This window comes from Canis aureus, chromosome 5 (assembly GCF_053574225.1).
Source record: "Canis aureus isolate CA01 chromosome 5, VMU_Caureus_v.1.0, whole genome shotgun sequence".
NCBI classification, from domain to species: Eukaryota; Metazoa; Chordata; class Mammalia; order Carnivora; family Canidae; genus Canis; species Canis aureus.
In genome coordinates this window covers 51416563-51444533 of record NC_135615.1, presented here as the reverse complement: position 1 = coordinate 51444533, position 27971 = coordinate 51416563, and the positions used below count along the sequence as shown (strand labels likewise).

The following is a 27971-nucleotide window of genomic DNA, read 5'->3' as shown; positions in this document are numbered from 1 at the left end:
TATTACTGAGCCAAAGGAGAGAATGAAGTACTGATATACACTGAGGCATAGAAGAACCTCAAAAATATGCTTTGTAAAAGAAGACAGACACAAAGTTACATATTATATAGTTCCATTTATATGAAACATCTAGAACAGGTAAATCTGTAGAGATGGAAAATGGATTGTGTGGTTGCTGGAAGATGGGAGTGATTGTTTAGTGAGTGTTTTCTTTTGGTGTAATGTTTTGAAATTAGTAAGAGGGGCTGGTTGCATAACATAGTGAATATACTAAATATCACTGAATTGTCTTTGAAAAGGCTACTTTCATATTATGTGAATTTCACCTCTTTTTATAAAAGATCGCTTGAATGAAAGAAATTATTTTATTTCAATCAAGTTAGTTTTGAACTTACATTAATTAATGAAATAAGTACAAGAGGAAAGTATATGTAGAACATATGTATAGCCCTGAAGGAAATGCTGAATAAACAAGACCTATTATCATTGTTGTAAAAACAAAGAAACAAATAACAGGTAGCAACGGAGTGGACTGAAGTGGAGTTGATTACTGAGTGTAGTCCTAGTTTGGTCAACGTGCTTAGGACTGCAAAACAGAAAGATGGAAAAAGTATAGTTTCCTGAAAGCTTCGCTGAGCTGCAGAACTGCCTGACACCAGATTTCTTGTCATATGGGATTATAAATGTCTTTATTATGTAAATAATATTGAGCTGAGTCTTCTCTTACTTGTACCTAAACATAACCTAATTCATTTTAAGACAAATACTAGTCAAGTGCCTACTTTATGAGTCAAAACAAGACTATGGTTTATCATAATTCATAAAGTGCTAGAATACAATAACTTGCAGGCTCCTTCATAATTATTTACACTTGCAAGGTATAATTGGATATAAAATCCATACTTTAATTTTTTTTTAAAGATTTTATTTCTGTAATCATGAGAAACAGAGAGAGAGAGACAGAGATATAGGCAGAGGGAGAAGCAGGCTCCCTGCAGGAAGCCGGATGTGGGACTCAATCCTAGAACCCCAGGACCATGCCCTGAGCTGAATGAAGGCTGACGCTCAACCACCGAGCCACCTCAGCTTCCCCAAATCCATACTTTAAAGCTACACTGGCAAGAGATTCCCAGTGCAAACAAGTGCTCCTTGGTTACAAAGAGAAACTGTAAAAACTGATCTGAAAGTATCCCTCCTGTATCCTTAAGTAACCATTTACTCAGGTTGACACTATGTAACAGTCAGGAGTGCTGAGTTTTGCCTCTTGGCTGGGTAGCCTTAAACAGAAATTTTCCCACCCTTTTTAAAAAATTGAAATATAATTGACATTTAACATTATATTGGTTTCAGGTGTACAACATGATTCAATATTTATATATGTTGTGCAATGTTTACCACAGTAAGTCTCATCAACATCTAGCACCTCACATAGTTACAGTTACGAATTCCTTTTTCTTGTCATGAGAACAAGATCTACATTCTTAGCAACTTCCAAATACACAATACAGTACTATTAACTATTGTTCCCCATGCTTTACATATAATTTTCTTATTATAAAATTAATATTTTAAATTAATTCACAGTGTTGTTCTGAAGATTAAAATAATGTGGAGGTAATCTATAAATTTTAAATTCAACACAAATGTGACATCAAACTGTAGTATTTTCACTTAAATTCTAGAAATTTAAATATAAAACATATCCCAGTCTATATCAGAAAGTGATTAATAATCTGTTAGGTCCATAATATACAGCCAATTGACATTTTTTTTTTTTTTAATCAGACCTGCTTTTTTCAAAGATCACTCAAACTCCCAGTATGGAGAATGGAATGGAAGCGACACGGCTGAGTGAGAGGGAGCAACTTCTTGTCCTTAAAGTAAAATCTGACTGTGGATTATATTGAGGTGCATATATTTAAGAATCCTCCAGGAAGCAGGGGCTCAGTAATCCATTAGATGTGAGGGAAGGGGGACATGAAAGACATCTTTATTACTAGTGCTTTCAAATTTTAAAATTACCCATCTTCATTTTCCTATTTCCTCTTAAGCCCTTCGGTGATACTGGCTTTTTACTTTAAGCTATTTTATTTTATTTTATTTTATTTATATATATTTTTATTAAAGTTAGCTTTTTTAAAAAATTTTCCTAATTGTATTCCTGTTAGATGAATGAAATTACAATACTATATATACTGAGTAGGAACTTTCTATAATTCCTCTATACCATGATTTTGTACTCTACCAGAGCTAAAATTTCAAATTTCCACAAAATTCCATATTCATATCTATTTCCATGTGACTTAATACTGCTAAACTATGCATTATGGTTGTCCTTAAAGTTTACTATGTACTGTAATAGATTCTGCTGCATGCAATGTTTATTTGACTTCTTAAATATTTATGTATCAGTCCCATAAGGATTTTGAAGAAAGGCTTTATATTTTCATTATGTGTGTTCATAGCACCCTCCTGAATTTTCCTGAATTGAAGAAAGATATTTTCATGTACCTTAAATATGAAATTTCCTATTTGGCTGCTGTGGTTCTGGCATTTTCCATTATATTTATATTTCTGGCAGTACAATATATGTGTCTCATAATATACTTTGTCTAATTGTATTTCTGCCAAGTACAATATAGGAATTTACATATGCATTTTTATGTGGTTTATGTGTATTTCTTCCAGAACCTGGTGCTTATGTTTAATTTTATAAATATTTATTTAAAACTCACAGTTATCTGTCTGCCCTATTTATTTTAGCCACTTTTTTTTTTTTTAAGATTTTACTTATTTATTCATGAGAAATACAGAGAGAAACAGAGACATAGGCAGAGGGAGAAGCAGGCTCTCTTCAAGGAGCCCAATGTGGGACTCGATTCTGGACCCCAGGATCATGCCCTGAGCCAAAGGCCAACGCTCAACCACCGAGCCACCCAGGCATCCCCTAGCCTTTTTGTTTTTTGTTAAATATTTCTGCTTCCCACTTTGTTTTGCCAGCCTAGAATTTTACTCCTTCCTCATACTTCAGAGGAACCAAGCATGGTGATTATAGTTAATAGTACTGTATAGTATACTTGAAATTTGCTAAGTGTTTTCACCACATACACACACTCACAAAGTAACTATGTGAAGTGATGGATGCATTACTTCATTTGGATAACCATTTCACTGTATATATATATATATATAGATCTTGAATCACCGCATTGTACATCTTTAAAAATCATGTTGTACAACCTAAATATATACAATTTTTATTTGTCTATAATACCTCAATAAAGCTAAAAAAAATAAAGACTAAAAACTTCCCTTTAATTGGCATATTTATGTCATGCTCCAACTTCCTGGTTTTTACTCCTTTCCTTTTTAATTCTGGAAATCATCCCTTTTTGAAGAAAATACTGATATGATGTTACAAGATCTAGAAATATCATGACTTGTTTAAATCATAGAATTAGTGAATTAAAATGGGGTTCTCTGTTACATTTTTAAAACTGACTTTATTTGGGCGTATCTTCATTTAAATTAGTCTTTCTCGGGTTTGTTAGACTTTGCAGTAATAATTCTATCTTTCACCTGATCAATTAAAAGAATTGTTCTAGTTATTTTTCTAATGATTTTACTACTGTTTTTTCTTTCTCCTTGTATTCTTATAAATAGGGGAATAATTTTTTGTTGTTCCAAATAAGTTCTACCATGACCTAACTTAAGGACTTTATTTCTTCTTCACTATCATATTATATCCAGATGTTTTCTGTTTCTTCCATTCACCTGGTCATGGATTATTAATTACTATTCATTCTTTCTAATGTTTTTGTACTTTCACTCTTCCCCTGTAAAATTTGAGCTTTGAGTCTTCAAAACTTCTTTCCAGAAACAAGTCTGACTTTTCTATGTCTACTGTGTTTCTTGGTTCTGTTGATAGTTATTTGAGGCTTTTCTGACTGTACTACCTGTCTGACTCAATTTCCTTCCTGCCTGCCATAGCAATTATCAATAATGGTCTTCGCAGATGTCTCTCTCTCTCTCTCTCTCTTTTGGCATTTTTTTCGGGGGGGGGGGGGGCTATGTATTTTTATATTTTAAACCTTCCCCTGGTAATTACTAATGTAATTATTACCTATTTGGAGAGCTCTTGCTGTACCCTCCTATTGATTATACTGGATTCTCTTTCATACCTTGCTTTTGACTCAAAACACTGCTTTCTGATACCTGATTAACCTTGTCTGTCTCTACAAATCAGATAGAACTTAGAAAGATAATGATTTGCCACCATTGGGTATATTCAAAACCATATGCCATGTATTCTAAAAGCTAACAAGTTACAAAAATGTTTAGAATGTTTAGTTATATAAGAGAATATCCTGAAGGAGAAAACACTCAGGTGGATGTATAATTCTGTAAAGTTTATTGAAAGAAAAATAGTCACTTCATGACTCAGTCTAAAATCATACTTAAGACATTGATAATGAATCAGTGAATTCTGGATGGAAAGCTTCGTGGAGAAGGTGGAATTCTGGATAGAGACTAAAAAGTGGATAGACTTAAACAGTAAAGAAAGAAAGAACAAGTATTTCAAAAAGGAGACTGAGGATATGAAGGAAGATAAGAGGCTAGGTGTGAAAGTGGAAATGGGAAGGAACTGCTTAGGAAATGAAAACAGTCAACTGAAACTTTTATTTAGTGTAATGAAAAACAAAGCTGGAAAGCTAGGAAGCCAAGCCATCTGAGGATTCAGCTACCAGATGAATATATAAGAGGATAAATAGATTAAAGGTGACAGAGAAAGACCAGGTAAAAGACAACCCCACATGTAGGTCAAAGTCAAGGCAGTCTGGTTTAGTTACAGTTGACAGAGGAAGATTGGAGTAAAAAAAAGTCCACTAGGCACTTTGATATGTAAATTAGAGTAAGTAGAGAGGAAATGGGTGGAATTCTAAATTTCATAGTTATTTGGATAGAAGTAACAACTAAAGAGTAAAGACAATGGAGAACTCAAGGCAATCTTAAGGAGTATCCTTACTTAGAGGATGAAAGAAAGAAGTGGGGAATAAACAAAAAGATCAAAAAGGAACAAAGTTTTATTGGTGAGATAAATTTCCCTGCTAAAGATACATAGATTTATTTGAAAGACAATCTTTTATATCCTTTATTTCCTGACACAAGAGCTCAACACCATATCACTCGTATCAACTCCTATCATTCGTCACCACTTAACAGCAAGCTTCAATGTTGTGGGAAAATTCAGTTTATTTTTAACAAAATTTCTCCTACAGAATAAAACTCAAAAGTTATAATTACCTTCCAAACAAAGCTGAATGAAATTCCTGCAAGCTTTAGGAGCTTCTTTTGACCACAACTCTATGTCAATATCTCCAGCTGTAGTTTTCAATAAAACCTGTAGGAAGAATATAACATCGTTACATTAAATTATAATTTTGGCTTAAAAATTAGTTGAAAGACTACTCAATTTGAAAGATTCATTGAGGAGTTTTTTTTTTTTTTAAGATTTTATTAAAAAAAAAAGATTTTATTTATTTATATATTCATGAGAGAGAGAGAGAGAGAGGCAGAGACACAGGCAGAGGGAGAAGCAGGCTCCATGCAGGGAGCCTGACATGGGACTCGATCCCGATCCCGGGTCTCCAGGATCAGGCCCTGGGCTGAAGGCGGTGCTAAACCGCTGAGCCACCCAGGCTGCCCCATTAATGAGTTTTCAATTTTAGAGTTAAAATTAAAAACTTTGCTGGGCTTTTGTTATACTCAAAAAATTTACACTCAAAGTACAACAGGAAAAAAGACAGTCTCTTCAACAGATGGTGTTGGGAAAACTGGATAGTTACATGCAAAAGAATGAAACTGGACCACTTTTCTTACACCGTACATAAAAATAAACTCAAGATGGATTAAAAACTTAAATGTGAGACCCGAAACCATAAAACTCCTAGAAGAAAAGACAGTAATTTGACACTGGTCTTAGTGACATTTTTATAGATATATCTCTTCCAGCAAGGGCAACAAAAGCAAAAAGAACTATTGGGACTACACCAAAATAAAAAGCTCTGGACAGAAAAGGTAACCACCAGCAAAAAGAAAAGGCAACCTAATGAATGGAAGAAGATCTGCAAATAATGTATCTGATAAGGGGTTAATATCTAAAATATATAAAGAACTTACACAACCCAATTTAGGATTTAAGAAAAAAATAGCATATACTTTTGTTTCAATCAGAAAAACTTACTTAAAAAATCAATCATTTAAACTTGCTTTAAGTTTTTTGCAACTTTTCTTCCAATAAAATTGACATAGCAAATTAAGAAGTTAAAGAACAAACCCATGAAATTTTGACACTATAAGACAATTTTACAATTATTTTTTTATATACAAAACACTCTACTTTCTCATCCAAAACCATGCCATTCCTGGAGCACCTGGATAGCTTAGTCAGTTAAGTGCCTGACTCCTAATTTTGGCTCAGATCATGATCTCATGGTCATGTGATGGAGACCCTTGTTGGGCTCCGTGCTAAGTGGGGAGTCAGCTTAAGATTGTCTCTCTCTCTCTCTCTCTCTCTCTCTCTCTCTTCCCAACCCCAGCCCTCGTGCAGTCTATCTCAAAAAAACAAAAACAAAAACAAAAAACAACCCCACAACAAATCATGCCATTCCTAATTTACAATGAAACTTCTTAATCTAATTTTAGGTTGCACATTACTAAAATGGTATGTCGCAAAAATCACCATCTACATTGGAATCCGTTGATAGCCTCTGTTTTACCAGCCCATGAAGGTAAGGACTTCTAACTTGGCTTGGCATGAAAACAGTGCCCCAAAGAAATACTCTATCATGGGGGTGCCTGGGTGGCTGCCTTCAGCTCAGGCCATCATCTCAAGGTCCTGGGATTGAGCCCTTCATCCGGGCTACCCACTACCCACTCAGCGGGGAGTCTGCTTCTTCCTCTCCCTTTCCTTCCACCTCTCCCTCTCCTGGCTCATGTGGGTGGTGTCTCTCTCTCTCTCTCTCTCTCTCTCAAGTAAATAAATAAAATCTTAAAAGAAAAGAAAAAGAAATACTCTATTGTGACAAACCAACCCACCTGGTTTCTCATTTTCTTGAGAGGTATATGTCTGGGATGTTAACCGAGTGGCTGAGTAACTCCCTAGATTGTATCTAGAACCCTGGGTAACACCTCCTTATTCTGCATGAAAACCAGTTATATATCTCAATCCTAAAAGTACAGTATATTTAAAAAGATAATATCCTGTCCTACCTATTATCACCTTGTAGACCTGAAATAAAATGTCACTGTTAAAGGGAACCTAGACATGTCTTCTCTTCCTTGCAACTCTAATACAGTAATTCCAGCTTTTTCAAAGCATGCATTCCTATCAGCAAAGAAGAAAAGGGAAGTGGGCAGGAGGGGACGTAAGAATTGGGAGCAGAAGATAAATATTTCAAAGGATTACATAAAAACAGTATTTTTAAACAATTCTGAATCTTCTTTACCAGTAGTATAATGAAACTAAAAAAAATACTCTGAGATATATAATATATACTGAGATAGAATTTACATACCAAACAATTCACCCTTTTAAAGGCGGTTTTTAGTATAATTCAGAGAGAGAGAGGCAGAGACACAGGCAGAGGGAGAAGCAGGCTCCATGCAGGGAGCCCGACGTGGGACTCGATCCCAGGTCTCCAGGATCACACCAGAAGGCGGCACTAAGCTGCTAAGCCACCCGGGCTGCCCTATATGTTCCTTTATATATATAAAACATTACATTTAAACAAATAAGGAAAAAAAAATACAACCGGAAGAATATATAATACATAATTTTTCTTCCTGCATTTCATGGATGGTTTTGCTCAGTCCCTGAAGTGTGCATTCACTGTTTAGAAGCCACTGCTCTAAGGAACAAACTAATGTACATCATCCCTTCCTTTACAGACTATGGAATCATGTTGCTCAAATGCCAATACTGACCCTTTCACTTACAAAGGGTAAGGGAGCTTTTCTTACTTCGGACATGATATTTAACATACCTGTGACTCAACTTTCTTATCTAAAAACAGGGACAAAATATCTTTATGGGTTTGTTGTGAGGACAAAATGATTTACTATACATAGCTTTTGAACAGTACTTGACAAGTAGTAAATGCTCAAAAAATGGTAGTTATTACTATTTTAGTTATTATTCTTATATAATTTTTTTGGCCACAGTAAACTTACATCTAGTAAAAGGAATGCATAATTGGTTGGGCTACCTTGCTTACCAGACTTTCTTAATCTTTCCACTGATGAGATATTGAATTAAAAAAGAAGGCACATGCGGGGAACTAATCTTTGACAAAACAGGAAAGAGTATCTAATGGAAAAAAGTCTCTTCAACAAATGGTGTTGGGAAAATTGGATAGCTACCTGCAGAAGAATGAAACTGGACCACTCTCTTACACCATATACAAAAATAAACTCAAAATGAATGAAAAGCTTAAATGTGGGACAGAATCCATCAAAATCCTAGAGGAGAACACAGGTGGCAACCTCTTTGACCTCGGCCGCAGCAACTTTTTGCTAGACACATCTCCAAAGGCAAGAGAAACAAGAGCAAAATTGAACTATTAGGACTTTATCAAGATAAAAAGCATTCGCACAGCAAAGGAAACAGAAAACAAAACTCTAAGGCAATGGTATTGGAGAAGATATTTGTAAATGTCTTATTAGATTAAGAGCTAGTATCCAATATCTTTAAGGAACTTAACAAACTCAACACCCAAAAGACAAACAATCCAGTCATAAAATGGGCAGAAGACATGAACAGACATTTCTCCAAAGATGAGATACAAATGGTTACACTTGAAAAAAAGCTCAACATCACTGGTTATCAAGGAAACACAAATCAAAACCACAATGAGATACCACCTCACACTGGTCAGAGTGGCTAAAATTAACAAGACAGGAAACAACTGATGCTGCAGAGGATGCGGCGAAAGGGAAACCCTCCTGCACTGTTGGTGGGAATGCAAACTGGTGCAGCCACTTGGGAACAGTATGGAGGTTCCTCAAAAAGTTAAAAATCGAGCTATCCTACAACCCAGCAATTGCACTACTAGGTATTTATCCAAAGAATACCTACATGGTGGTTCAAAGGGGCACATGCACCCCTATGTTTAGCAGCAAAGTCCATGAAAGCCATAATGTGGAAAAAGTCCAGATTCCATCGACAGATGAATGGATAAAAAAAGATGTGGCATATTTATACAATGGAATATTACTCAGCCATCAAAAAGTGAAATCTTGCCATCTGCAACACCGTGGATGGAATTAGTGAAATAAGTCAGAGAAAGACAAACACCAGATGATTTCACTCATTTGTGGTAATTTAAGAAACAAACCAGATGAACATAGGGGAAGGGAAGAAAAACAAAATTAGATGAAAATAGAGAGGAAAGCCAACCCTGAGATGCTGACCTCTAAGGAAACAAATTGAGAGCCGCTGGAGGGGAGGTGAGTGGGTGAAGGGATAATTGGGTGATGGACATTAAGGAGAGCATGTGATGTAATGACCACTGGATGTTACGTAAGACTGATGGATCATTAAATTCTACTGCTGAAACTAATAACACAGTATATGTTAACTAAATTCAATTTAAATAAAGAATTTTAAAAAAAAGGCATATCCCTCCTCTATGCACTTCTATTGGCCAACACTACTTTGTCAGGTATAAGTGGCTCCTTTTCCCAAAGCTCCTAAATAAGACAATACTTTGATAATAAAATGTTTCTTAAGAATAAATATATTAATGTGATATAAATTGAGTGATCATAGTATGGAAATTTCATGCTGACTGTATAATGACATTTCTGTCAGGTGGTGTATTTCTGTGCTTCATCTTCAGAGGGGCCACAGTAACTCTAAAACACAGCACATTTATAGACAATGGCCAAGAGTCTGCCACTGATACAGTGTGTCAGTTACTTCCCAGTTGATACTAAGCTCTTTGAAGGGAGGAATTTGTCCCATATATTCTGAATGTCTCCTTATTCTTTTAATACCTAATGTATCATTAGACAGCATAGGCACTAAGAATTCACTGAGCAAATTTGTTATTATATCTCTTTAAATTCTTTCCAGGTGCTCTCCATGGTACAGAACTTCAACATCTTTAATTGGTCTTATGCTGGAAAAAAAAGTCCCCAGTTGATTTTGAAGGAAAACTTTGGCTATGCCTGATAGTCTCTGTAAGCCCAATTCTGTTTCAGAAGAACAGCGTATATCACAGTTTGCGTGTACTTATTGCACGATTACTTGGTGAATGTATATTTCACCCCACTGATTCCATGATAATAGGAACAATGCTGGATTTTCTTTTTCTCATATCCCTAAAACCTAGCATAGAGATTGGTCCGTGCTAGTTGCTCAATAAAAGTTCTCCTGTTCAGGCATGTATCTCTGTTAAAGCTTTTCCTCTTTATGACCATATCAAATCATCCTCCAGGGTAAAGCACTAAATCTTCCCTTGACCAGCAACACTATAACCTCAAACTCACTGATGCTTAATACTTTAAGAGAAATATAGTATTGGGCAGCCCCGGTGGCTCAGCAGTTTAGTGTCGCCTTCAGCCCGGGGTGTGATCCTGGAGACCTGGGATCGAGTCCCACCTCAGGCTCCCTGCATGGAGCCTGCTTCTCCCTCTGCCTGTGTCTCTGCCTCTCTATGTCTCTCATGAGTAAATAAATAAAATCTTAAAAAAAAAAAAAAAAAGAACACTTAGAAATATGAAGGAGGTGTTCTGAGTTTTCACAATGATGCGAGGTAGGGGTGAGGAGGCAGGTGAAGTTTAGACAACAAAGAATTAGAAGAATTGCTCAAAATACCCAGTGAAGTTTGTGCTGGGTCTATCAATGACATTATTGGTTTTGTTTTCAAAATGCCTTCCCTATATTACAAAATGTCGACCAACAGAAAATTGCATGAACTATGATGCAATCATGCGACAGAATTGTATCTGATGTGAATTTAGTCTATCCTTCCTCAACTATGTACTTTCAGCTCCACTATTTTCTCCAGTATGCTGCTTCATGGTGTTGCCTACGTGATACAGACTAGCCCTCAGTTTAAGAATTCAGGTGATACTGCTTCTCCCTCTGCCTGTGACCGACTCCTCTGACTCACACTGCATATAAAAATCTTCCATGGGAATTGACATACCATGTCCATTAAATCAATCAAGATATCAGGGGACATCTGGGTGGCTCAGCGGTTGAGCATCTACCTTTGGCCCAGGGCGTGATCCTGGAGTCCCGGGATGGAGTCCTGCATTGGGCTGCCTGCAAGGAGCCTGCTTCTCCCTCTGCCTGAGTCTCTGCCTCTCTCTGTGTGTCTCTCATGAATAAATAAATAAAATCTTTTTTTTTTTTTTTAATAAATAAAATCTTTAAAAAAAAAATAAATGAAGTATTTCTCTGGATTCTCATCAATTCTTTTTTAAAAGTCAGTTTGTTTTTCTTCTAAGGGAGAACAGGAAAATATTTGTTATCCTGAATGTTCCTATATATGTACATATATTTAAGTGAAGTTTTAATTGCAGGGACACCTGGGTGGCTCAGCGGTTGAGCATCTGCCTTCGGCTCAGGTCAGGGACCCCAGGGTCCTAGGATCGAGTCCCACGTCTGGCTCCCTGCATGAAGCCGGTTTCTCCCTCTGCCTGTGTCTCTGCCTCTCTCTCTGGGTCTCTCATGAATAAATAAAATCTTAAAAAAAAAAAAAAAGTCAGGAAATCACGCTCCCATTCTAATGTGGGCACATTTCCCATTCTCTGCTTTCTCTGACAGTCATCTCGTGTTTTAAGGCCAGCTCTAAAAAAATCCCTCATCCATGAAACTTTCCCGCCTCCCGCAGTTGCTCCCTCTTTAGTGCTCCCATACCACTAGCCTCCTCTCACCACAAGCGCCTACCAGATGCATCACAAAGCTTTTTCTTTACATGCCTGCCTCTCAAACAAAACCCTGAGCTCCTCCAGGGCGACCACTACCACCTTCATCCTTCACTGCAGCCCTAGAACCTAGTACAGGGCCCAAGGCTACCACCAGGCGTTCAATAAAAGGTTGTAGAAGGAATAGAGAAAGAGTAGTTCCCAAGTAAACCAAAAATAAATAAATAGATAGCTAAACTAATATAAAAAATAAACATAGTAAATAAATATAAAAAATAAGTAAAAATCTAAAAGCCAAAAATGAAAATAGAAAATAAAAAATAAAAATAAATAAAAATAAAAATTTAAAAATAAAAAATAAAAATAGAAAAATAAAAATTAAAAATAAGTAAAAAAAATTAAAATTAAAAAATAAAAAACGAATAAAAATTAAAAATAAATAAAAATCAAAAATTAATAAAAAACCAAAAATTATAAATAAAAATAGAAAAATACAGAAAATAAATAAAAATTAAAAAACCAAAAAATAGAAAATAAATAAAAAATAAAAAGTTAAAAATCAAAAATAAAAATAGAATAAAAATTAAAAATAAGTAATAATAAAAATAAAAATTAGAAAATAAAGTGAATGAATAAAAATTAAAATAAAAAATAAATAAAAAAAATTAATAAAAAATTTAAAATTATAAAAATAGAAAATAAATATAGGAAATAAAAATTAAAAACTAAAAATAAATAAAAATAAAAAACGCAAAAATAAAAAATAAAATTAAAATTAAAAATCGATAAAAATTAAAAATTAGTAAAACCTAAATCAATAAAAATTAAAAATAAGTAAATAAAATAAAAAATTAAAAATAAATGTTAAAAATAAATAAAATAAATAAATGTTAAAAATAATAAAAATATAAAAATAAAACATATAGATATAAATAAACATAAATATAAATATAGATATAAATAAATAGAAACAAATATAAAAATATAAACAAAGTATAAATTAATAAAAATATAAGTAAAATACAAATAAAACAAATAAAAATATAAACAAGTAAATATAAATATAAATATAAATATAAATATAAATATAAATATAAACAAACAAGCCGGTTTTCAGTGTACTTTGTTTCCCCCTGGGCCCTAGAGGACCCCCCTGCCTGAGCCAGGCTGAAGCAAGAAGTGGGGCCGCGGGCCGGGAGGTGCGGGAACGTGGCCTCGAGGACTGGCGCGTACCCGCGGGGCGGAGCGCGCAGACGGTGTGGGAGGCCGCGCCCGGGGACGCGGAGGACGGGACGCCCGGCGGCCGAGCGGTCCCGGAGGAGCCCGCGGCCCCAGGCGAGGCCCTCACCTTCCCGTTGGTGGGAGGCTCCTGGATGTAGATGTTGCTCATGCCGCCCGGTCCGCGGGGCTCCGCTCCGGGTTGCGAATGAGGCCGGAGGGCCGACCCCTCCCGCCGCCCCTACCAGCGCAGCTCCCTCTCTCGGGGGGTCGCGGAGCGCTCCAGGGCGTCAGTGCCCCCAAGACGGCAACACCAGCCACTACCTTTACCCCCCAAACTAGTCCCTCACGGGCGCCGCCATGTCGCTTCTGGACCTGAGCACCGCTAATCCCGAGGAGGGGGGATTCCAATAGCCTCGGAGGGGGGGAGAGAAAAGACCGCTAAGAACCGACACATTAATTGAATCTGTGGTACTCCTTTTGAAAAAAAGCAATCTCTAAGCCTTGGTGTTTAACCTCAGTAAACGGGCTCGGGTCTTATTCACTCCTCCCCTCCGCTCCCCCCCCCGGGAGCGGGCGGCAATGGTTCGGACCGTGTGTGCTCTGCAATAGGCCTCCCCCCGCGGAAACGGCTTCGACGGGACTTGGGTTCCGCTGTCGCCAGCGGCCTTCCCGGACTGTCACGGCGGTCCCGCGGCGCCGGCGGGAGGAAGAGGCCGCCCTCGCCGTTTGCGGGCCTCGCTGCAGGCGGGCGGCGGGTCCTGTCGGAAGCCCAGGGCTCCTGCGACGCCTCCCCCCGCCTCCTTGCCGTCTTCCAGCGCTATGGCCGTCCCAGGTGAAGCCCGGCGCCGGGGCCCCGAGGTCGCGGCGAGCAAGGCAGCGGGGCCAGGGGAGGTTGGGGTGCGCTCGGGTCGCGGGGGAGCGCCGGGCGGGGCGGGGCGGGGGGGGCGTAGCCTGAACAGGTTCGTCTGGTCTGCAGGAAAAAGTTTCTCCTCCAAAAACAATCAGCGAAGGGAAGGAGGGGCGGCGGAAACGGCGTCCCTGCAGCGCCGCGGAGCTCCAGCTGCGCTGGATGGAGGGCGGGGGGGGGGGGGGGCTGTAACCGTAGGCCGGGCGGCGGGCGGGGGTGCAGGGGTCCGGGGCAGCTGGCTTACCTCGGCCGTGGCTTGAAGACCGGATCCCGGCGGCGCCCCTCGACGGAGCCGAGCAGCCGGAGGCATTGGTGCAGCGGCAGCCGCAGGCCCGGCCCCTGGGGCTCCCTGGTGCCCCGAGCTCCCGGGTGGCCCTGCACCCGCCGCTTTTCGTGCATCTGCAAAAGCAGCCTCGCTCCTTGACGCCTGTGGGTCCTTCCAAGCTCTCGGTTCTGTGGGTGGGGGCGGGGGGCGGGGGGGGTTCACCGTAAGGGAGCCCTACCTACCAAGTAAGCGCCCCGGAGCTCTCCCGTCTGCAAGGACGAGCGTCGGGAGGGCGTCTCCTTAAACCAGGTTTGCTCCCTGTCTTCCGAGGAACCCCGGTTGCAGGAGTTAGTTGCAGAATTATATCCCAACCCGCACCCCGCACAGCTTGGAGACTTCACGATGCACTTTAGTGTAGGAGCGACTCAGGTGCTGCGGTTCAGAAGCCCGCCCTCCCTTTGTTTCAACCTGCCCTTCGCGGTATTATTGAGCCGAGTTTGCACTGTGGCAGCCTCTTCCTGTCTCTTTTTGAAAAGACTGCATGTGTCCATGAGAGACACAGGGAGATGCAGGTTCCCTCCGGGGAGCCCCATGCGGGACTCGAACCCACGACCCCCCCGCCCCCACCCCGGGATCACGACCTGAGCCCAAGGCAGCGGCTCACGCGCAGAGCCCCCTCCCCCCCCACCCGCAGGTGTGCCAGTTGCAGCCTTTTCTGACCTATATTTTGCAGATCACTGTTATAGGACTATTGGGCTTTTCAAACCACTACAATTTTGGGAGGAGGTTGGGGGGGAGGGGCTTGTGAGAGAGGAGAGATACCCTCCCGCACACACAGAGCAATCTTTATTTAAAGTGCCTACTAAAAAATAAAAATAAAAAAAAATAAAGTGCCTACTGACTGCATGCTGGGCAATGTGTGAGGCAGGGGGGAGGCAATGGGGGAACAGGACAGTTGCTCTTCACACGGAGCTGGGAATTTAGGAGTGGAGAGGAAGGACCAGGAAGTCAGGTGTATGTGTGGCAGGGGAACATTGGAAGCCTTCAAGAGCGCATAGGAAGGACACCTCACGGAAAACGGGAGAGGCCGGATGGGCTTCTTGGAAGACGTGGCATTTAGGATGAGTCCTGAAGAATTCCAGGAGGGTTGGAGTGGTAGGAGAGGATATTGCAGCCAGGTAATGGATAGGACTGACAGGTAAAGCAAGACTCACCTGATAGGCTGGATGGGTCAAGCAAGAGGCAACGTGTAAGAAGGGGAAATAAAGGATGCTCCCTATAGGCGGAACTCAGAATAGTCATGGGAGAGAGGTGGGACACTAAGTAGAGAGTTAATAACAGTAGCCAATATTTCCTAATGTATCAGGTGTGTAAATAGCGTGTACTATGTATCAGATGTGTGGCATACTGTGTCAAGCATTGGGTTTTATCTCCTTTTACCATCCAGGTCCACACTGGAAGATGAGCATTAGTATTTCAATTTTAGGGGGCACCTGGGTGGCTTAGCGGTTGAGCATCTGTCTTAGGCCCAGGGTGTGGTCCTGGGATCCGGGATTGAGTCCCACATTGGGACCCCTGCAAGGAGCCTGCTTCTCCCTCTGCCTATGTCTCTGCCTCTCTCTCTCTCTCTCTGTCTCTCATAAATAAATAGAATTTAAAAAAATAGTATTTCAATTTTATATGGGGATACTGAGGGACAAACAAGTCACTTGCTAATTAAGGGATAGCTAGTGATGTGACAGGTCAGTGGGGCTCTTCTAGCCCTAATGGGCTTATTCATCTTGCCGTGTTACAGTTTAATTTACAAGGTAGCTTCCACCCCTTTAAGGACCTTGTAAGCCATGACAGATATTTGGATATTTTCCCAAGGACTGTAGGAAGCCATTTAGGAGTTTTAAGAGATTCTTATTTTGGGAAGACCACTCTAGCTGCACAGTAAATTGGAAGGGAGCTAGCTAGGAGACAGTCATTAAGAGTAATTTCTGGTAAGTTATGATGATGCCTCAAGGACGGTATCAGGAAAGGAAGGAAGCACATAGAATTGGAGATACATTTTTTTTCAAAGATTTTATTTATTTATTCATGAGAGACAGAGAGCAAGAGAGGCAGAGACACAGGCACAGGGAGAAGCAGGCTCCATGCAGGGAGCCCGACGTGGGACTCAATCCCCGGTCTCCAGGATCACGCCCTGGGCCAAAGGCAGGCCCTAAACCGCTAAGCCACCCGGGCTGCCCCATGGAGACACATTTTTGATGGTAAATTCACTAGGAATCAGTGCAGAGGTTAAGACAGGAAGGTGGGGTATTGTAACACAGTGGGGCGGTTTACTAATGTAGGCAATACCTGGGAAAGAGCAGGTTTTAGGGGGATATGATGGGAACTTCCGTTTGGGGTTCGTGTTGAGGTATAGTGAGACCTACGAATGGAAACCTCTAACAGGCAGTAAGAGAGAAAATTTGTAACTTAGGAAAGAAGCCAGAGCCAGAGACAACCATTTGAGTTCCTCCACAGATGTAACCGAGTGGCTCCCTGTGCTCAGGTGGGATGTGCAGAGTGTGAGAGAAGGGTCTGTGGCTGAAACCTGGAGCTTATCAACGTGGAAGGAGCTAGCAGGGGAAGGCCCGTCTGCAGAGCCGATTGCCTAGGCGTCCTGAGCTGTCACATCAGCCCCGGGGATCTTTGTATTGCACGGCTGCAGCTAGAGTTGAGTTGCTGTCACTGGTGGGTTTATTACTTGAGCAAGCGTTTTGAGGACCTACATGGTATCGACTTTCTAGGGGACACAATATCATAGCTTGTGTCCTCATGAAACTTAAGTCTAGTAATGAACATGGGGTGCTTAAGAAAGAGGGGGAAAGTGATTTTTTAAAAAGTCCTTATTGGAAATGCCTTAAACTTAGACCAGCATTATCGATATCTTAACCTTCTTCCAATTCAAAATAATGCAGCGGAGTGTAATAATCTTAAATTGCGCCATTAAGCTAGACGGCCAGACATGGACAGCCTGTTTAAACTGGGCAAAAATTGAGATAATAGACATGACATCACTGTCAGAGTACAATGATGTACAAATAGAGATACAGAAAATGTTGAGATAATTTCTTGGGTGATCGATCCAGATAGTGTATTAGAGAAAAACAGGGCTCCATCAGAAATCTTTTGAGATAATTATTGAGAAGGCCGACTATTATGTTAGGCTCTTTTATTTTTAGGCATAATGTTCGTATGGATTCAGCATGGTATTTCTAGGGCGGTCTCGCAAGTGATTACTGTAGGATGCGACTATAAAGTGGTGAGGCTGCCTTCCACAAACAAAAACCTGCCTCTCCTGTTTTATGGTCACCTATTTCAGCCATTTATCCACAGTGTTATGTGTCAGCATTTACCATTATGTAGGCAACACAATGAAATGTGTACTTTCTTAGGGAAATCATAGACTCTTCGTTGTGATTTTAAAAATGACACGTACAGGTTTCAGTGAAGTTTACTTTCTTTTAGAAACTGCTTTGCCCATTCACAGGTGTTGAAATTAGTTCTGACGTTCACGTTAACGATTCACCATCATTCCCCGCAAAGAGTCGACCTGCCCTACGTGGCAATGTATGTTACTGATGTGTGTTAGCATGAAAACTCTTTCTCTCTCATTCAGAAAACTCTGTCTTGTCAAGATAGTCAATTTCCTCTAGCCAAATTAACATTCTACCTGGCATATCAAAGTAAGTCAAAATTTTAACACATAAAACATCTTAGTAATAGAAGAATTCTAAATTACAGGGCACCCAATTTCTTTTCACTCCTAAACTGTCCACAATTTCTTTTCTCTCTAATCTGTGCTGCGCGTTGCTACTGAAATAATTTTCCTAAACTATGTGTCTGATCCTGTCATTCCTGGGGGAGGGAGGACGTGTGGCAAGAAATTAGTTCTTGGCACCTATCTGTGAATCACATATTTCTTTTTAAGTAACTTAACCTTTGTGAGGCTCCTTGTCCTTATCTCTCTAATGAAGGAGTTGATGACTGCACTTTGTCTTCCTTCTAAACTGTTCTAGTGCCAAAGCTCCCCATCTTGGCAGGAGTGAAGTTCACCCTCCTAAGCATGGCCAGATCTCTCTTGCCACTCTTTCCTCCCACCCTTCCTCTCTAGCATCGTACAGTCTTCGGACTTGACCAGCTATTCCCAGAACCCCTCGTGAACTCTTGCTTCCATGCTTTTGTTGTCACCGCCCCTCCTCTGCCGTCCATAGGTACCTCTGGGAAGCTTTCCTCATCTCTCAGCTGAAAGTCTGGCATGCCAGTTCTTCCTCCTTAGTAGTAAAGCTTTGTGGTTTTTACTCTGGCACATTCTAGCGTGTATGATAGCTGTGCAGGTGCATCGTCCTAGTACATTGTAGTTTCATTTAGGGTAGGGACTTGATTAATCTTTATGGCTTCTGGAACCTCCATTTGAGAGATTTGCCCGTAATAGGTAAATAATAATAATTAATGATTAAATAATAATTTAGAGGGTTGATCATTAGAACTGTTGCAAAGCAGAATCTAGTACTAAAGTTGACAGGCTAAACTAGACAGTGATTGTGATTCTGTTTCGTTAGTTGACAAATTCAGATTTCTAGGCCTCTTCTTAAGCTGGTAATACCTTTTTCTTCCTAGGTTTTTTTTTGTACCTTGAGGCAAGTGGATGAAAGCACTGTATACATTTACTTAAATGCTACTTCTTTCATGTCAGTAGTTTGAAATAAGCAGCTCTTTAATATCTCTCCTTAGGAGGATCAAATGTTTGTGCTGGCATTTTTAACTAAAAGCAAGGACATCTATTCTTTTCAAAATGTTTACATCAAGGATCTCCTTTAACTCATTTTTGAAATTCACAGGTAATTAAAATAAAATACTTGATGATCCTAAAGTAAGGATTATATCTATAAATTCTTAATATAAAGCAGTAGAAAATTTAAATACTTGGAGTTTTACTTTGCACTCAGTTTTAGCTATTACATAGCTATTTGTACCTCTTTGGCATAAAATCTGGCCACATTTTGAATTTTAAAAGTGGAATAAATGGAGGTTACCTTTAAGGGTTCCCAAATTATGATAAAACTATAATGGAGTAACCAAATGTAAAACTTAAAATATTACAAAGCAGAAAAAGAATCTAATCTAATTGAATCTAAGTAAATTAAAAATGAAAAGAATGGAAGGGTGATTGCAGTTTCTAAGTAATGTAAAGAAAACTTAGAGCCTTGAGCTGTTTACTTTTAAATTTAAATGATTATAGAACATATTTTAACGTAAAGAAGACTTTGACAGGCTTCCCACATCTAAAATAGAGAAATGTACTATTAAATTCCAAGCATTACTGTTATAGTTCCCAGTGACTAAATTGTTGATTTGGAAACCTAGGTGATGTGAAATTTTCAAAAAAATAAATTTAGGTCAATATGATGTTTTACCATATCTCTGGGGGCCACTAAATAATCAGAAGCATCTGCCAGGGGGATGCTACCACTGCATCCCTAGTGCTCACATGCTTGTATTTTCTCCCTCTTATCTTTGTCCCTGCTCTTTGGTCTTCTCTACTCTTTTTTCCTTCTTTTCATACTGTTTCTTTTTTTCCTTTTATGCTAACTATTTTAAGGCATAATTTACATATGTTAAAATGTACATCACAAATTGTGTGTGTGTGTATGTGTATATATATGTGTGTGTGTGTGTATATATATATATATATATATATACACACACTATATGTACACCTATCACCCAGATCAAGATTTTAAATATTTCTATCACTGTAGGAAGGTCCCTTATGCCTCTCTCTTTCCCCCTTCCCTTGCCTAAATAGCCATTATTTTTATTTCAGTTGTCCTTCTTCTGCACCTGTTCTTCAGGAGCCTATCACTCCTCAGTGACCAATGACATGGGCCAATGACACTGTAGACACTAGTTTCATAGCTAGCAACTGAGAGCTGCATAAGTCACGGATTCCCAAGTGCTGAGGTATTAAGTTTCTCGCCTCAAAGCAACAAGCGTTTGTTAAGGACATCTGGCAAGTCTACACCATGCTCAGCAGTGAGTTGTATACAGGATTGTCTGGCATGTTCTGGAACCTAGAGAAGATGTTCTGGCTTTCTCTACTCCTTTAAGTTCTTGGAAGATGAAAAGCCTTCCAGTTAACTGTACTCTTCCCTGCCACTCAGGTTGTTTAACAGAGTTCTAGATCCACAGCAAGCCCTTGCTAGTATTTAGCATAGATAAAGACGTCTGCAATTTATTCCTAAAGCCATCAGTTAATAAAATTTTATTGTAAATCTGTAACGTAGCTTCTCTGAAGAATTTACAAGAGCAATTACTGCCTTTGTTATAGAATCTTGCACAAGAGCAAGTCTTCTTCATTTTGAGTTGTTTGAGGGGCGTTTTTAGTTTGGTTTTTGAGAAGGAAATTCATCCACATATTTCAGATTTTAAATGTACCGAAAGGTATATAATGACATACACCCTTTCTACCCCAGAGGCACTTCTTTTTTAGGTAACTAGTTGATGTTTTTAGAGATCTTTTTTGTATATTTCCATCTATGAATAAAATCTGTGTTTAATTTGCTTTATCTATATCCAATGTCCTTTCATATAAATGGCAATATACCATAAGCACTGTTCTATACCTTGCTTTTTTTCTTTATCTTAGAGATGATCAGCTATCATTAAGACTAACCATAATTTATTTAGATCTAAATTATTTCTACTCTTCTACTATTACAAATGATGCTGTAGTGAATAACTTTGTATATAAGTCAATATAAGTCAATATGCATTTGTGCAAGCAGATTGAGAGGGAGAAGTGCTAGGTCAAAGTAGTATGTACATTTATAGTTCTGATAGATTTTGTCAGCTTGCTTTCCATTAGAGGTGGTATTGATTTATACTGCTATTAAGCACTGTATGAGAATGTATCTGCCCCGTACTTTTCTCAACCCTTTCTTTGCTATTCTGATAAGTGAAAATAGAATCTCACTATAGATTTTAATGTACATTTCACTTATTATGAGTAAGGATGAGCATCTCCATGTTTCAGACTTGTTTCTGTTCCTGCGAGCTTTTTGCTTAGCTCCTTTGTCAATTTTTTTTCTTGTTGGTTTTTTTTCGTAATGATTTTCTGGGTTCTGTATGGTAGGGATAATTGCCCTTTATTGGTGCTATGAGTTGCATATATTTGTTCCTACATTTTCCTGTGTCTTTTGAGTTTGTTTTAGGTGGTCTTTGCCATTTTTTAAAAATGTAGGCAATTTTATAAGTTTTTATTCAATGATTTTAGGATTGTAGGTCATGATTACAAAGGAACATTTCAAGGGAGACAGGTTGTATTACTCTGAACAGGACTAGCAAACTTTAAATAGGAATGGTAGGAAGAACAGCATGAGAACCTCAGATGGGGAACTGGGTAACTTCTAATTGAAGTAATAAGGGCCTCTCAATATGGCCTTGCTATTCAGCTTGACATAGATTTTGAGTACTATTGTATCAGCAGAATTCTTGTTCCAAACAACAGAAACTGACTTAGTTAATTGAAGAAGAAAATGAAAGATATCAGGGAGCTCACAGAACATAAGCAAAGGCTAGATAACAAGACTTGGAAAACAGAAAAGACCAAGGACATCCATAGCCAAGATCCTGCACAGCCCCAGACATGGTTAGGAGTGCCGCTCTCTGGTGTCACTCCCACTAGAAGCTGCATCTTGACAGGAGAATGAATGAAATGTCCTCACTTCATTGTGTCACTTATCTCAGAGTTATTGTATCAGAAGCATCAGATTAAATGTCCCAGGCAGAAGCATTCAGTTGGCCCAACACTCAAGAAAATTAGGACAGATGAAGCCTGAAATTTTAATGTAACCAAAAACTGATGAGAAACATGGTTGATATGGAGTTTTTTATTTAGAGTTCTTGTTGCATAAAGAAGTTACAACTTTGTTAAAGAAACCTACTCTGAAAAAGTTTGATATTTCATTCATTATGAATTCTGAGGTAGAGTTCGTCATAAGTAAGTTAATTTCTCATAAATGCTGAGATGAGGTCATTCCAGTTCTGTCCATTACAACAGTTTTAGTTCATTGTAGGAATGATAATGGTGCATTTAGAACAGTTTTGTTCTGTCTTATTCAGCGTCTATGGTTTCTATGGAAACAGACTTAACATTGACCTGGATTCTCTGCATTTTGTTTTTTTTTCCCCCAATGAGCAATTATTTCATAATGAAAGAGCCTGAGATTTTATTATCAATCCGGTTTTATACCACAGTTCTACAACAGTGCAGCATATGTATTACCACAAGGTTTATGAGAAAAAGTGAGATGGAGGCACAACACTTAAAAACTTCATCAATGATACATAAATATTGATAATAACCTAATAACAGCCTAGTTTTGCACATATTAATTGGTTAAAAGGCACATAAACAATACAATAAATAGGGTATTGTACCTTGTAGAAGAACTGAAGTTTGCTGTGGAAGTGGACTTCATAAGAATTAGAGCTTGTGAATTGTTCCAAAGTAATGGTAGGAAGAGGATGACATGAAATCAGATTAGAGTTATTACATCTTATGCAGTTGGACGCTGCTCATGGCACACATGCTGAACTGAGGTCACTAGAAATATTTTGGGTGCGTTTTGTGTATTCTTATAAGCCTCTGAGTAACTGGATACTACTTTCTGCATTCACTTAGTGTTTTTCTTGGACAAAAGTCACATTATATTAAAATTGTTCTCTTTTATATCAGTTGCACAGAAACAAATTCATGTTTTTAAAACAAGCATTATAGCATACCTGACTGTACTTTTACTAGAATAACTCAACTATATATATTTTTTAAAGATTTTATTTATTTATTCATGAGAGAGACACAGAGAGATTTTATTTATTTATTTATTTATTTATTTATTTATTTATTTATTTATTCATGAGAGACAGAGAGAGAGAGAGAGGCAGAGACACAGGCAGAAAGAGAAGCAGACTCCATGCTGTGAGCCCAACGTGGGACTAGATCCTGGGTCTCCAGGATCAGGCCCTGAGCTGAAGGCGCGCTAAAGCACTGAGCCATCTGGGCTGCCCAACAGTATATATTTTAAAGTAACTTTGGGATTAGGGAAAATGACTATTGTATTGTCTTCATAACTGTAAGGAGATACTTTGAAAATGATCTTCCTTTTAAAATTAACAGTATTAAAAAAAAATAAAATTAACAGTATTTTATATTTGTGCTATATGTATTTTATTAGTGAATTTGGATTATAGCTTCATATGAAGGGTTTAGGAATTAGATGCCTTTCATTAAGGGAATGGAGCAGTTCTTTCCTGACCTTCTGGTTGGTGGAAGTCCTTATTAGAGGTTAAAATTAGTCATATATATATATATATATATATATATATATATACACACACACACACATATATATATAATGCAGTCATAAAAATGATATTCTGATATATGCTACAATATGGATGATCTTGAAAACATTACACTAAGTAAAATAATTCAGATACAAAAGGATAAAAGTTGTAGGATTCAACTTATATGAGATTCCTAGAATAGGTAAATGTATAGAGGCAGAAAATAGAATAGAGATTACCATGGGCTAGAGGGGAGAATGGGAAGCTATTTAATGGGTACAATTAGTGTTTGGGATGATGGATTTTGGAAATTGTAGTGATGGTTTTAGTAACATTGTGAATGTACTTAATACCATGGAATTATACACTTAAAACTGCTTCAGGTGATAAATTTTATGTTTTTTTTTTTACAAAAATCTATTTCATCTGTTATTTCCTCTTCCAACATTGTTCTCATGTACCACTAATTATACAGAGATAACTATAAATGTTTCTAAACTTTGAATTTGTGACTAGAAGTTCGTTTTCTTTTGTCAGATCTGATTGCTGAATTCAGATGTTTCTTATAATACCTAGCAATTAAAGTATTTCTTTGGATTCTCATCAATTCTTTTTAAAAAGTCAGTTTGTTTTTCTTCTAAGGGAGAACAGGAAAACATTTGTTATCTTGAATGTTTATATATATATGTATATATAGTAACTAGTATATATAGTGAATATATGTATGCATATACATACATAGCTAATTATTTACATTTGAGGGACAAGCTGAAGTTCTCTGGAATTTCTTCCTCAGTGTTCTAGAATTCTGGGAATATTTAAGCTCTTGACCATAACACGGCATTTCTGTTAAAGAAAAATAAATATATTCTGGAATTATTCTTAAAATAGTGTCAAAGAAAATAGTGTGAGTAAATTGGCTTTTCCAGTTACTTCTAATATTCAAAACAATTGAATGAATAGTGTTACTAATTTGAGTCAGGAATGACTTTTTTTTTTTTTTAAAGAAAGAAATTCTACAGTAAGAGGTTTCTTAGTTTATTCATGTGATGAAATTCTTATTTTTCTACTTCTTATATGTCTCCTAAAATGTTATCCAATTGTATTTCAGGTTGCAACAAGGATAGTGTCCGAGCCGGCTGTAAAAAATGTGGCTATCGTAAGTACATTAAAAAATAATGCTTCAAAGAGTGAATCATTGCCTCTTTGGGCAGTGTAATTTAGCATCCTGATTTCAGTGCCCTGATTTCAGCATAGTTCTATAGCCTTGTTATTTAGCCGGGTTTGCAGATGATTCAGAAATTGCTCTGTCAACCCTAAATAGTTACTTTCTTCCCTGCTACAGACTCAATAACAGATAACTGTGTATCTAGTGACTAGCAAATATGTCAAGTACAAGTGGAGTAGTAGATTTTGGAGACTGAAGAAAGTATATTCCAAAAAAAAGTATAAATGTATTTAATCTTTTACTCCTTGTCCTTCTAGATATTGGATGAAGAGGGGAAAGCAATGAAAATTTTTTATGAAGGGTTTTCCTGTAGATTGACTTTAGTCTTTAAGAATGAAATTAGTCCCAGAATTTCTGCTCACAGGCAAAAAGTTGATGTAAACAATCATTAATCTCTGTTATGATCAGTGAAATGGACCATAGAAATGGATCAATGAAATGGAATAGAAAAGTAAACTTTAACATGTGCAATTTTATAGCTTAAATTTGTAATTATGTATCACAAATACCACTTCTTTAAAGTAACATTTCCTAAAGCTTTGATAACAGCTATAACAGTAGCATTTGTTGTTTTTTAAGTTGTTTGGCGACCATGCAAATGAGCCTGGATTATGGTTAATACTCTGTATAAAATTAGTTAACTAATTAATTTACATAAAAGTGTAGTTATATTTGAAGCAGAATGTTACATGAGCCTCAGATGTACAACATAATGATTTGATAAGTTTTTACTTTAGGCTATGCTCACCACAAGTATAGTTACCACTGGTCACTACATAGTGCTATTACAATACCATCAACTGTATTCCCTATGCTGTACAGAAAAGTTATTTTTAAAAAGATAAATGTGATGTAAAAAAAAAAAAAGGCCATTCAAGAGCATGTGAATTGAGAGCACTCAGGGACATAAATCTCCATTAAAAGGGCTCATAATGAAAGCATACTGAGAGTACCAAGTCACATTCCTCCAAGCCGAGGCTGAAATCTGTCTCAAGGGAATCTTGCTCATTTAGCATAAGCATACATAACCTTCGTATAAATAAAAACTCCTGAAGAATATACTTGCATGCAAGAAATGAGTACAATAAAAATCTGTGTTTTAAACTTGCTTATTTTTGCTTTGTTTTTTTTCTTTAAATCTTTGCTAATTTCTATGTTTCATTTCTTGATTTAGGACTTATGAACCTGCTTGCTCATGTGCATGTTCTTGTGCATGTGTGCACTCGCTCGCTCTCTCTTCTATATATGCTGTTTTATTTACTTCAAAATCCGGAATGGATTTTCCAATCTATCTACGAATACTGGTTTATCTACTTGGACCTCTTCTAAGATTTGTAGGAAAATAGTGAAAATAATTTGTTGGAAATATTTGTTGATTTAGTCTCCTTATTGCTATTTTATTTTACACTATAATTGAAGTATCTGTAGTAATTAGAATTTTCTTATAGAAGCCAAGTAAACAAATAGGTTTGTCAATCTTTCTAAGTTTAGTTCCTTCTGCTTTATTATTTTAATCTATGATTTTAATGATTATTAAATAACTCATTTGTCTCCTGTGGAAAAATTAAGTAATACTTCCCTTCTGGCTTAAACTTAACACCTTATACCTATTAAAAAGGAAGATCTTCTCAATTTATGTGTCTTTCTAATGGAAACTACATTTAAAAAATTACCTGTTATTTGGAGGCCAGAATCTTAGTATTGATGGGGTATCTAAGAGAAAAGTCCACAAAAATCTTTGAAATGTTTTTAATGCCTAAAAATGTGCATATTCATCAATCAGTTACAAAAGAGTATTATCTCTCTAATGTGAAACAAATGATTTAGGTTGTACAATTTAAAAATTTTAATACTTGAAGAAGATTTTATTGTCAGTATGTTTCAAATATGGTTATATTGTTTTCAAAAGCTTGAAGTTAAGGGGGCTGTATTACAAAAGTTAAGATGTATTACTAAATAACATGAATGTCACTTTTTCATGACATTCCTCAACAATATTAGAAGAATTATTATTTGTATGATGAGTTTCTGAATTTTTTTTGGAGTTGGCAACTTCTGAATATTTAAAAGCTACAAAGTCACTAAGCCTTTGTCCATGGAATAAATGTCTCAGATAATTATCATAGTTCTCAGAAAACATACCTTTAAAAAGTTCAGTATACTGAGTATACTCAATAGTGGAGCATTTGATTATAGCAGCAGGAAATAAGAACATACCTAAATACCTTTAATATTTTATTTAACTTAAAATACTAATCTATTGATAGACATTCATGACCTTTTCTTTGCCCATGGGTCGGCTCATTATTGTTTCTCATAGTCTTTTAAGTGCGAATACCTGAAATGCATTTCCTACTTCTTAGTTTGTTTCTCCAAAGATAAGCAAGCAGTGAAAATAATAAGTCTAAATGCAAAATCATTTTATCATTATTTCTCAGCTAGGGGTAATACTGCCCCCTTGGAAATCCATGGACTTTTTTTTTTCTTCTTAAGTTGTCCATTTGGGGTTAAGAGCAACAATAGGACATTTAGTATGTAGGGTTTAGGGATTATAAACATCCTACAGTGTGTAGGGCAGTACTAGGCAGTGGAGAATTATCTACCTCAAAATGACAATGGCTCCCACTTTGACAAACAGGTACTTTTTATTGTTTTAGATTTTTTTTCTCTGTCTTGTACAGTCTTGCACCAGTACCTAATTTGAAAACTGCTTTTTAAAAATAATTCATTTAAATCAGGTGTTTCCCATAATACAGCTTTGTTTATAGAAACAACCACTTTTTTTGTCCTGGATTCATATTTTTGGCCTTACATAATTGTACATAAGCAAACTTATATATAACAATAACAGACTCTTAGTGGAATAAAATATCAACAGGTAAAGTAAAATATTTAGGTATGAGCTGAGGAAAGACCAAGACGGTACAATGCTAGGAGAAGAAGAATAGATATTCAAAAGTGAGGGAAAATTGTCATGTGCTACTGATAGGATTTGTAAAAGATGGTTTGGAAATTGTCATTGGATTTACCAG

The 27971-nt window shown here is 37.5% G+C and overlaps 2 protein-coding genes across 2 annotated transcripts in view; one reads left to right on the top strand and one right to left on the bottom strand.

Moving 5' to 3' along the window:
- Positions 1-13553, bottom strand: part of CWC27 (CWC27 spliceosome associated cyclophilin) — a 192422-nt gene extending 178869 nt beyond the window's left edge. Inside the window, exons 1-2 of the mRNA XM_077897982.1 lie at positions 13286-13553; positions 5305-5401 (exon numbers count right to left, since the gene is read on the bottom strand). Coding sequence (XP_077754108.1) covers positions 5305-5401; positions 13286-13327 — 139 coding nt within the window. The 5' untranslated portion in view covers positions 13328-13553. The remainder of the gene's footprint in view (positions 1-5304; positions 5402-13285) is intronic.
- Positions 13364-27971, top strand: part of SREK1IP1 (SREK1 interacting protein 1) — a 45956-nt gene continuing 31348 nt past the window's right edge. The window contains exons 1-3 of the mRNA XM_077896496.1: positions 13364-13462; positions 13768-13990; positions 24823-24870. Of these exons, the coding sequence (XP_077752622.1) occupies positions 13364-13462; positions 13768-13990; positions 24823-24870 (370 nt within the window). The remainder of the gene's footprint in view (positions 13463-13767; positions 13991-24822; positions 24871-27971) is intronic.